This window comes from Sipha flava, unplaced genomic scaffold (assembly GCF_003268045.1).
Source record: "Sipha flava isolate LNK unplaced genomic scaffold, YSA_version1 122_pilon_pilon, whole genome shotgun sequence".
NCBI classification, from domain to species: domain Eukaryota; kingdom Metazoa; phylum Arthropoda; class Insecta; order Hemiptera; family Aphididae; genus Sipha; species Sipha flava.
The window spans coordinates 1,310,678-1,322,919 of record NW_020271748.1 but is presented as its reverse complement, the minus strand read 5'-3'; the positions used below and the strand labels follow the sequence as shown (position 1 = coordinate 1,322,919).

Genomic DNA, 12,242 nt, shown 5'->3' with positions numbered 1-12,242 from the left:
TATTGTTGTTTACTTTTGTGAATATTCATATTATATCATATATTTTATATTTTATGACAATTCCTCCATTAATTTAAAAAAATTATGAAAATTCAAACAAACCATTAAAAACTTTAATCATAGCACTAATAGTGCACTTCGGTGAAAACTAGAAAACTATCTCATGAATATTAAAAAATAATTTGTTTTTGATTAAAAAAAAAAAACATTTACATACCAAAACTTTTGTGAACCGTCTCTCTAGCTCACTCTTGTCTGGCATTGGTACTTTGGTCCGAATGCTCGCTCGCAAATTATGAGTCCTGGGCAATTCTACAGGCAAATGAAGATGGTGTTGTGGAGTAGAAATTGGCGAGCTGTACTCGGACTTGCCACTTTGCGAGTTGCCCATCTTCACATCAACTAATTTTGCTTGCGGCACAAAAAACTTTAAACAACATAAAACTCTCACCTCGTCACCATTCCGCATTTAAAATCGATGATATTCACTGAACAAGTAAAATAAAAACTTTCAACAGAAATGCAACAGGTGCAGATCTGAACATATGGATAGCCACACACATTCTGAAGAAAAACTATTACATTATAATATATTTGTGATCACGATATAATCAGGAAACGCGTTGGAATACTGTTAAAATATTGGTATTTGATCGCGATTTTATTTAGATTAAAATATAACGAAAAACAAAACAAATATTCGAATTTCTATCACATAATTGAAAACCACAACATACAGTATCACTCGCGAGTACAGAGAGACTGAAAACGATTGACAATAGGCGGCGTAGCGGCAGTAAACGCAATGATAATTCAAAAGAACAAAACGAGATGGCAGCTTGTGATTATTTTGCAGTGTTGCCCGAACGCCCAACTCCAAAACTCTCGTAAATTGAAGTATCAGTTAATTTAATATCCAGTTTCAAATCAATCAGTTTTAAAAAAATGTTCAATTATAATTGCAAATATAGCAGGTCTTATTCAAACGGACAATTGACTTTATGAATATAGGCACCTTACAGAATTATAATTTTCCTTATAGAATGATTGAATTTCTACGGAGTATTTAAAATTTGTGTAATTTATAAACCCAACCTAGTAACTAATAAGTAATAATTATGTAAGTTTACAATCTTTACTACTTCGATGATTGATTAATACATAAAATTTAAATTTAAATAGTGGCATACGTATAACGGAAAAGATCTGTATTTTTTTTAATATTTTACTACGCGATGGTCAAAATTCTAAAATATCAATATACAATTTATTTGGGGAAGTAGTAAATATAATAATCCAAGTAAATTTCATAAAACAAACTTTTCAGTGAGTTTGGGGAGTAGGTAAAAATCCTTAGAATAAGCCCTAAAGTAAGTGGCGTATATAGGGGAGGGGGCTAGTGGGCTACAGCCCCCCCTCGAAATGTTTTAAAAAACTTAAAAATTATTTTAAATGTTTATTTTATTTTAATGATGCTTTATGCTTATTTAGAATTTGCGTCCAACGTCAAATCGTTTTGGGACATTCTGTAAATTAAATGTAGATAAGTACCTACTGTTTTGTTAGTAATTTTTAGATAGCAGTGGTAATTTAACTCTGTCCATAGTAGCTCCTTCCGAAAATATTTTCTGTATACGCCACTGCCTGAAAAATAGTATTTACTAATGCTAAACACGGAGTCAACGATTATCATTGGAATAAATAAGGAAGACGAGGTCTTGGGAAGACTTAGATCCCAAATTACTGGCAAGTTTCCCAAAATTAAGTACTAAATCAGTTACAAAAATGTTATATAGTACATTTTTTATAAATTTAGTATGTGGGGAAGGAGGTATGAATCACTAAAAAATGTGGACTTCTTACGTTTATGCCAATTTGTAAGCCACACGTTGTTCGAAACTTATTGCTTTTGAGGATAAAAAAAAAACATATAATAATAATAATATTCAACGACCAAAAATAAAATAAAAAGTGGAAGTATTATGCAAGATACCTCCTATGTCTCTTTACGTTATATGCATACTATTCGCGCAAAAGTTATTGAAAATTGTTGCCCGTGTATCGCCAGTTGTGCGACGACCAGTTTGATTTGTGGCGTAGTTATCTTTGACGCATCGCCCATCAAAGTAATTTTAACATGACGCGTGATCTGACGAGTGATATGACAAGTAACGTGTTAGTAACGTGTAATTCGTAAAATGTTATTTTAAATTATAACGGAAAATCACTTAATCGCGCTCACCTATTTGACATGTCAGATCATGTGTAATATTGTTGTTACTTGTCGCGCAAAATAATAGAGCTTGTACTACTTTTTGTCATTTGTCACGTGGAGAAGTGCATAGATGTCGATAGGTTGACGACGTGTGCTAAAGTAAAAAGTTTTAAAAGTTTTTTTTTTCGTAAAAATATTAAAAAATAAAGTAAATACTTATACTTATTAATACACATTCAAAATATAGTGATACCAGATACCATATTTATATAATTATTATATTTATAACCTATATTTGTGAAATTTTTTTTAATAGTTTTATTACCTACGACTATACCCAACCATAACTATGAAGGACGATCCGGATTTCAACATACAGTTTTTTCGATCATTGAAAATCATCCTTGTGTTTATGATTATAATACAAAAGAATATTTTTGCAGGATTGCACAAGATAAAACTTGGGAAAATATAGGAAAAGAAATTGGAGCTACCGGTTAGTTTTCTTTTTTCAATAAATGATTAAAATAATTGAATTAAAAGAATTATAATATAGTACAATCATTTTTGTATTTGTACTTTAAATTTTACAATTAATTATACTAAATAGTATATTTGTTTTACCATGGTAGTGATCCATATGGTTTTAAAAAATAATTGCACAATCTATCTTTTGATTCTACCGCAGCATTAGATGGTCTTCTTCTATTTACATTTTCATGTGAGTTGAAGCTAGTGTAACTAGAGCTAGTGGATTCAGTTGATTCTTATAAATTTGCTGAAGATGAATAAATGCCATCGTGTGTACGTAAAATTATGCAAAACACATAGTGCTTTTACTAAAGTATCAACTATTTCAATTTTACGACATATCGGGCTTTTCAATGTTCTAAATTTTGATGTCATCATTCTGAAAGCATATTCTACTGATTTACGTCCACGGGAGAATATAAATTAAGAAAAAGTACACATTTGAATAATACATTATTTTTCTATTAGATTCTGAGAAGAGCGAAAGAATATATTGATTTTACAATGTATATTTTGTCAAAATCACGAAAATTATTGCGAGTCATTTCCTAGTTAAAAATTCAGAAAATTATTTAGGCTGTATAGAATATAATTGTGATTAAATAACAATATTATAAAAATTATTGTATTAAAATTAGAAAATTAATTAGTATGAATATATTACGTAATTATGTAAAATATAGTTATGACTTATTGAAATTACCTGTAGTTAAAGATACTTTTTGCATTTATTAATTGCCTCCTTGGATAGGGTCTCAATAAATTATTTTTCAGAGGAAAAGCTTCATCACCAACAAAATAATAGAGATATGGTGGTTCATTTTCTTCTCCTGGTAAAGTTAATGGTTCAGGTAAATTTAGTTTGTTTTGCGGTAATTGTTGACCAATAACATATTCTTTTAAAACGTGTCACAATAGTGACCATATTCTCCAACGTCTATTGTAATCAATTTTCCATCGGCATCTGCCGTTGCCATTAATACTATAGAGAAGAATCCTTTATAATTGTAGAATGCTGATCCAGAATTGGCTGGTGCTTTGATCCTTATATGTTTACCATCAATACTGCCGACACAGTTAGATAGATTCCAAAGTTCTTAATATCTTTCAGCCACATTTATCCAAATTTCTTTAGTTGGCACTGGCATATATAATGGTTGTAATATATTCTATAATGATTCACTCGTAGTTTCTACTATATTTCTTATATTAGTTTCACCTCTTAAAAAATAGTACGAAATAGCCTTCATTGATGATTCGCCAGCAAAATATCTAAATAATAAAACAATTTTCTATTCTAATAACTTATACTATTATATAGTTGTGTAGTTTATTTATATGTTAATAAAAATAGACAAAATCACGAAAAATGTGTAAATTATTTTGTACTCGTAATAAAAATTTTGTTTTATATTTATATGTTTGAAAACTGTAGAAGTGCCTGAACTTGAAACTTTTCACCATATTTTTACTGTTGTATTTAATTATTCACAAAATAATAAGTTAATTATATGGTTTTATTTTTTATTCATAATTTTAATTTTTTTCTGCCCAACTCTATTCCATAAAGTTATGCTGTGTTTCAAACTATAGTTTATATTATGAGCGTAACTTGGAAATTTATTAGGGGGGGGGGGAGCAAATATATAATTACATATCTAACGAAAATGGTGTCCGAGGCATGGGCATAACATGGGCAATTCTTATAAGGGCAAACTTTATTTTATGTCGATATACCGTGTACTTAATGATACTTAGAGACTACATATACTTAATCAGAGGAAACTGGAAAGCATGAGATAATAATATTATCTAAGCTAAATCTATATTTTAGCATGTAAAATTCAATTAAATGGCATGATGGAAAAAGTTTGATAAGATGGTTTATTTAATAGAAGCATTCTGCATTTCTATACTTTAACATATTACTTAATTTTTACATAAAATAGAATTTATATCCGTTGTCCATAAGTCATAACGTTATAATTTGTAGTTATTATATATATCATAATAAATGCTATACGAGACAATTAATTATGTTTATGTAATTATTATACTAATAATATTATCAAAACTTAACTCTAATATTATACCTTACAAGATGTCTATGATAATTGAAATCTTTTACCTCTTTCTATTGAATTTGCATCAAACTGATCTATAATTGTATTAAAATTAATTTTAAAAGTTTTTTCAATTTGTAAAATAGCCATAATACTAAGTCTTTCTTGTAAATGTTTTGAAATGACGAAGTGATGAAAACGAACGTTCACTCGATACAGAATTCATTGGAATAGAAAGAAAAAAATTATAAATAAATTAAATATTGTCAAATGAGCCTATCAAGTCTTTTTCCAAATACAAATTTAAATGGGCATCAAAATTTTCAGCAATATTATTTGATGAACACATTTTCCCGAAGAGCATTAATTCTACCTTTAAGGCATCAAAGTTAATATTGTAGGTGTAACAAACTTCTAAAATATCTTCATTCCTGTTTTTTCTAGTGCTTAAATAATTTTGAAAAACGTTAAGTATTTTTAAATTATTTTCTGAAAATTTTGTTTTTATATCATTTATAATTATATGTAACACAGGAAAATAAATATTAATTTTGAAATACGATGCAACGTTTCTCGAAATTGAAGTTTCACCATCACCTAATCTAAAGGTATTGTTCTTATTCTTGGCATTAAGGATAGTGAAATACATTCTTTGATAGCTAGCTGTTCTGTTTCCGTCCAAATTTGATCGAAACTATCATCACTGCGAAGAGATTGTAGTTCCTCAAGAGTAGCTGCTGTTAATAATTAAATAGTAGAGAAGTTAACATTATTTTTTTTTGAAAATGTAGAGACAAGGAGTTAGTTAATTCAAACACTAATTTCATTAACTTTAAACAAAATATAAACTCAAAGTGTTGAATATTATTTAATATTGAATTTGCATCAGGGCCATGAATAGTCTGTTTCATTTATTTTTTCTAACGTTAAAACAATAGAATTGAAATTATTTATGACAGAACGAATAGCTTCTATTCGGCAACTGCATATAGTCTCACTAAGTGATTTTAGCATGATTTTTACCATAGAGCAATATTACTCTATGGTTTTTAATCGATAATTATGATAATATATTCTGTTATGATGTATTGTGATAGCATATCGCATTTTGGTAAATGACAATAAATAAATACATTTTGAGTAATCAATTCATTTTTTTTTCTTTAGTTAATCTTCTTAAAATATTACATTTTTCACTTTTCTTGAAAATAATTCTTTCAATACTTCAATGCCTTTTTGATAAAAGTTTTCAAATACATATTTTTGTAAAATATTAAGGGGGCATTAGCCTGTTAAATTTTTTGAGGGGGGGAATTTCTCCCCCCCCCAGTTTACGCCTATGGTTTACATTTAAATATTGTACTTATTTTTTAGCATCAGAATGTAAAGAAAGATGGAAGAATCTTAGAGCATATTATACCAGGCATTTAAAACATAAATTACCATCTGAATCTGGTGCAAAAACTAAAAGACCCTATTACTTGGCAGAGTATTTGAATTTCATAGATCCTTTTACAAAATCTCATAAGCAAACAGGTTTTTAAAAAATATATATTATATTTGAAAGGTGGAACATTTACTATACCTATTTTTTGCGTTCTCGTATAATTATTATTATTTCAAAGAATAACGTGTCTGCGGCGCATGTTGATGTACATATATTTTCTAATCTGAAAGTGCGCCCTTTTATTTCTGTAATTTCATTTATTGTTATACTCGTTATAGTACATTAATTATTGTTTTTTATCATAATTGTTGAATTATTTGCATTTATTCTATTGAAATAATAGTGACCTTCCTTTTTATAAATAATTTAGTACTGTCTATACCTTATGTTGATATTTTATGACACATCGACTAAGGCTAAAACATATACATCAGTATAGTATAAGGGATACATGATATATATGTACGTATCTTGATTGATATAATGGGTATATAAAATAATAGGTACCAAAATAAATTATGTAAATAAAACATAATACCTAAGGATGAACCCCGTTTCGCCTAAAAATTATCCAGCCCGTTTTGCCTAGGTATCCATTTAATCCAAATTTTGTTTTTATAAGATTCCCATTTCACCCAGACTAGTTTAAATAAAATTTAAAATAAAATAGGCAATAATTATTTTAAATTATATAATATTGTAAGCCCTAATATTACGAAATTTATACTATACGAGCGCAGGGACCAATTTTTTTCTCATATTTGAATTTTGAATTCTATTGTTTGGCCCCCTCCCCACCATAATCCTAAATAGTTTGCGCTTCTGGTAGAACCTAAATTATTAATTTTTTGTTCTACATTATAAACCCCAACTCATAAAAGAAATGTTTAGCAGCATATATAAAACGTTTTTAAAAATTGATAAGCATAATTATATTGTTTTCATTAATAACTAATAAGAAATTTAAAACATTCTTATTTTAGACATAATAACAAATATTTAGCTAAGCTAAGCTTGAATTTATATTTTCTTTTTATAATATAAATATATTAAAATATTAGATATAAGAACTAAATTATTAGCGTGCCATAGACTTGTCATCTCTGCACAATAATATCACAAATTATGTTCAATTAAAAATAACAAAATTTTAATTATTTCAACACATCAGACCAACTGATGTGCCGAAGGTAAATACCCGACGGGTAGGTAAATATTTTGGATATTAACCACTATAATATTTACTTACCAAACATTTGGGTAAAAATTATTTTTACTGTCAAACATAATAATTTTTATTAAATAAATATAATTTTAAAATTTGAAGCGTTTTGGTTAGTTTTTAAATTCTTAGATTTATTTGTTTCCCCATTAAAAGTGGTATTGGTTTCAAAGTGAATAAAATTAACAAAAACTTCATAAATATAATTTATGTACTCTAACCATCATCAGTCTTGGAAAAACATGAAAAAGTCAGGAAACAATCATAAAAAAGTATTGTGATATCCATGAATTGGTTTAGCATTAAAAATAAATTTACCCAATTTATCGAGTAAATACCCGGTATTTACCTGAAATTATATTTACCGGGTTAGCCCATCACTAATCAGACCCCTTCTTATAGAAGGAAGACAGGTCGCCGTCCAAAAATGGGTGAACAGTAAAGAATAAGTTATATGTTATAGCTTAAGTGTTTACACAAAAAATATAAGTATGCACAGTGGCGTATTTTCAATTTTTTTGTGGGGGGGGGGGTCTAAATATTAAGTACCTATAAGTTTATAATATAAAAAAAAACACATACGAGTTATGATGTAAATATGTAATAACTAAATTATTTATATTAAATTATGTATATTTCACTACTATTATGATTTATTAATACAAATTATTTTTCATCCGGCGCGCACGTACTCGCTCCCGGTGTGTTTATTAATTGTCTTAATTATTGCTCTCTGTCAATAAATATCACAAATGCGTTAATTGCATAGCAGTTATTTTATTTTTCTGATTCCTAACATTTCTTATGTTTTTAATGCAACTCATGTGTTTGTGTGTACTATATTCTCTATTATAGTGGTCATTGACAGTGTATACTTAACTCGGCCGTCGCCGCGGCGGCCTTGGTTTTTATTATAGTTTCTTATCGCGACTCTCAATTCTCGCTATCGTAGTCGCAACAAGCTAATTAATATATATATATATATATATATATATATATATTTGCACGCATATCTATATACTCACGTAATAATGAGTAACAACAAAAACCAAAACAATAATCCAAAAAAAACGGTGCCACCAATTACAATCATTAACAAAACTACTCACAACTCAGCATCTCAATCGAATGTCTCAGACACCTCACCAAATGGTGAATGGATCGTCAAGTCTACTAATAAAAGAAATCTCTCAACCTCCTCGACTTCAGAAGCTCAAAACTCACCTAAAACACCAAATCAACCAATTAAAAAAAAACTATTCGCGACTAGAAATAGATTCGAAGTTTTCACCCAACAAGTCAATAATGATGACATTCAACACGCTACCAATACCACAAACAATTTAGATCAAACTAACGCAGAATTGCACATCAAATCCCCTCCACCTATTTTTGTTAAAGGAGTCCAAGATTTTCCAGGTCTTTGCACAAGTCTTATTGAAATTCTTGGCGTTGAAAACTTTATCTGTAAATCCTCTACGGATCGTCTAAAAATTCAAACTAGTACTCCGGAAGCTTATAGAACCCTTATACACTTTCTCAAGGATCAAAATGCACAATATCATACATACCAACTGCAACAAGACAAACCCACACGCGTAGTGATCAGGAATTTACACCCATCAACTAATACCAGCCTAATCAAATCTGAATTGGAACATCGAGAATTTGAGGTACGTAACGTTACAAATGTTCTACATAAGGTCCACAAACATCCATTACCACTCTTTTTCGTTGACCTTGAACCTTCCCCTCAATCAAATGACATATATAAACTGACCTCCATGCTCCACACTAAAATTAAAGTAGAGGAGCCCTATAAACCCAAGATAATTAGCCAGTGCTTAAATTGTCAAGAATACGGTCACACGAAATCTTACTGTAATTACTCATCACGCTGCGTGCGGTGCGGCGACTATCACCAGACATCCGACTGCACCATTTCTCGTGACACCCCACCTAAATGTGCGCTCTGCCAAGGTAACCATCCAGCCAGCTATAGAGGATGCTCTGTTTATAAAGAAATTCAACGGCGCAAGAAACCTTCACCAAACAATGCTTTTCTCTCGGATAATTCTAGATTTAAGAAATACAATGTACCAACTAGCCACCCAGAAAATGACGCTCCCCCAAATAATTCTCGGACATATGCACAGGCTACCTCTGGCCAACGCACAACACATCCTTCTCCTTCCTCTGAACCTAACAGTAATAATGCAATGACTCTTTTTCTAGAGGAATTTAAATCTTTGATAAATCCACTTATAGCACTACTTACTAAAGTAATCTCCTCGTTACTGGATAAAAAAAATGACTAATACCGCCACAAATAAATCTCTACTTGTTTTATTATTCAATGCTAATGGACTAAAAAATCATTTATCGGAACTACAATCAGTACTAAATAATAGACGCATTGATATTGCTTTAATTACAGAAACGCACTGTACCTCATACTCACACTTACATATACCCGGTTATAGGCTCCATAAAGCCAATCATCCCGATAATACAGCCCATGGGGGTGCCGCAATTTTTGTTAAATATTCAATCTTATATCAATCTCTTCCAAGCGTCTGCGAAGATATTTTTCAATCTTGTGCTATTCAAATTTATGTTAATAATGTTCCAATCACAGTTGCAGCAATTTATTCACCTCCAAAGCATAATGTTTCCTATCAGAACTTTTCAAACTACTTCAGCACAATAAACAATAACTTCATCATAGGTGGGGATTATAATGCGAAGCATCAGAGCTGGGGCTGTCGAGCGAATAACCCACGCGGAAACGTTCTCTTTAATTTTGTAAATACAAGAAAATTCAAAGTGCTTGCGCCTCCAGGACCCACCTATTGGCCTTCATCCCCACACAAAAACCCAGACATATTAGATATTTTTATAACAAAACCCCCTTCAAATGTGCACTATGTTATTGACAATATTCTAGACTTAAATTCTGATCACTCGTCGGTTATTCTCACACTTAACGACTATCCTTCAATTAATACAGAACCACTAAAATTATTTCACACCACTACTGATCGATACAAATTTCACGACCTGGTAAACCAGAACCTTCAACTAAATGTCAGATTGAAATCCAATGACGACATAGACGTAGCTGTAAATAACCTAACGAATGTTATTCAATCAGCAGCCTGGGCGGCCAACACAGTTAAAAATGTACACAAAACCAACTCTAATTCGCTGCCGATTAATATCCGTATCCTAATTTCAGAAAAGAGAAGAGCTAGAGCCCTCTATCAACGTACTCGTTTACCCTCCCACAAACAAATATACAATAACTTAGGCAATCATCTGAAAAAAGTCTTAGCAAAAATCAAAAATCTTAACTACGAAAACTTCCTGAGTAAATTATCTACAAATAATGGTAGCCTCTGGAAGGCGTCCAAACAAGCACTACATTTCAAAATAACCACTCCACCTATTAAAAAATCTGATGGGAGTCTCACTGTGTCTGACACAGAGAAAGCTGAACTCTTCAAAAATCACCTCTTTAATGTTTTTCAACCTCAACAAGATATTTTACCTGTCAACTCTGATACGATTCTTAGTAGTCTTGATATACCTTTACCTCTATCTTCCCCAATTAAACATTTATCACCGAGCGATATTAAATTTGCAATTCAAAAACAAACTCTTAGGAAGTCTCCGGGTTTTGACCTAATAACGGCGGAAGTAGCCAGATGCCTTCCTAAACGTGCCATTGTATTACTAACTCATATATATAATGCCATACTCAGATTGTCATACTTCCCACTTTTATGGAAGTTCTCCAAAATCATACTTTTCCCAAAACCAAACAAGCCCCCCGACCTGGTAACGTCATATAGACCAATTAGTTTATTACCTTTCTTTGGAAAAGTGCTAGAAAGATTAATACTGAATCGCATACTTCCCATAATTAGTGAAACAAATATATTACCTAACTATCAATTCGGTTTTCGCGCACACCATTCAACTATCCATCAAGTACATAGGCTAGTTGACTCGGTTTCTTTCGCACTTGAAAAAAAAATGTATTGCTCTTGTGTATTTCTTGACATTCAACAGGCCTTTGACAGGGTATGGCACGAAGGGCTGCTTTACAAGGTAAAGACCTTTTTGCCCCCAACATACTACACGCTACTTAAATCATATCTAACTGATCGTTATTTTCAAGTTCATTTTAAATCTGCTTACTCTCACATAGCAAACATCAGAGCTGGTGTTCCACAAGGGGGTATCCTTTCTCCATTACTATATAACTTATATGCTTCTGATCAACCAACCTCCGCTAACACCATTGTGGCTGATTACGCAGATGATAAACTTATCATATCTATAAATGAAAACCCTATTGTAGCATCGCTTAATCTACAAAATCATCTTTCCCTTATGGAAACCTGGTACAATAATTGGAGGATTAAGGTAAATCAAACCAAATCTAATCACACTACTTTTACCCTTAAGCTAGGACACTGCCCACCAGTCACTCTCTATGGTACACAAATTCCATCCACTTCAACAGTTAAGTATCTTGGCTTAACCCTTGACCGTAGACTAACATGGGCCCAACATACACGTGCTAAAAGAATCCAACTAAATCTCCGACTCCGTATGCTCAAATCTTTACTAGTCAATAACAAACACACCAACCTTAATATAAAACTACTAATGTACAAATCCCTCATTAAACCCATTTGGACCTATGGTATCCAACTGTGGGGAAATGCAAAAAAATCAAATACAAATCGCATTCAG

The 12,242-nt window shown here is 31.0% G+C and overlaps 1 protein-coding gene across 1 annotated transcript in view; it reads right to left on the bottom strand.

Moving 5' to 3' along the window:
- Positions 1-469, bottom strand: part of LOC112694077 (formin-like protein CG32138) — a 40,250-nt gene extending 39,781 nt beyond the window's left edge. Inside the window, exon 1 of the mRNA XM_025569429.1 lies at positions 218-469. Within this exon, the coding sequence (XP_025425214.1) occupies positions 218-469 (252 nt within the window). The remainder of the gene's footprint in view (positions 1-217) is intronic.
- Positions 470-12,242: the final 11,773 nt, after the last annotated feature.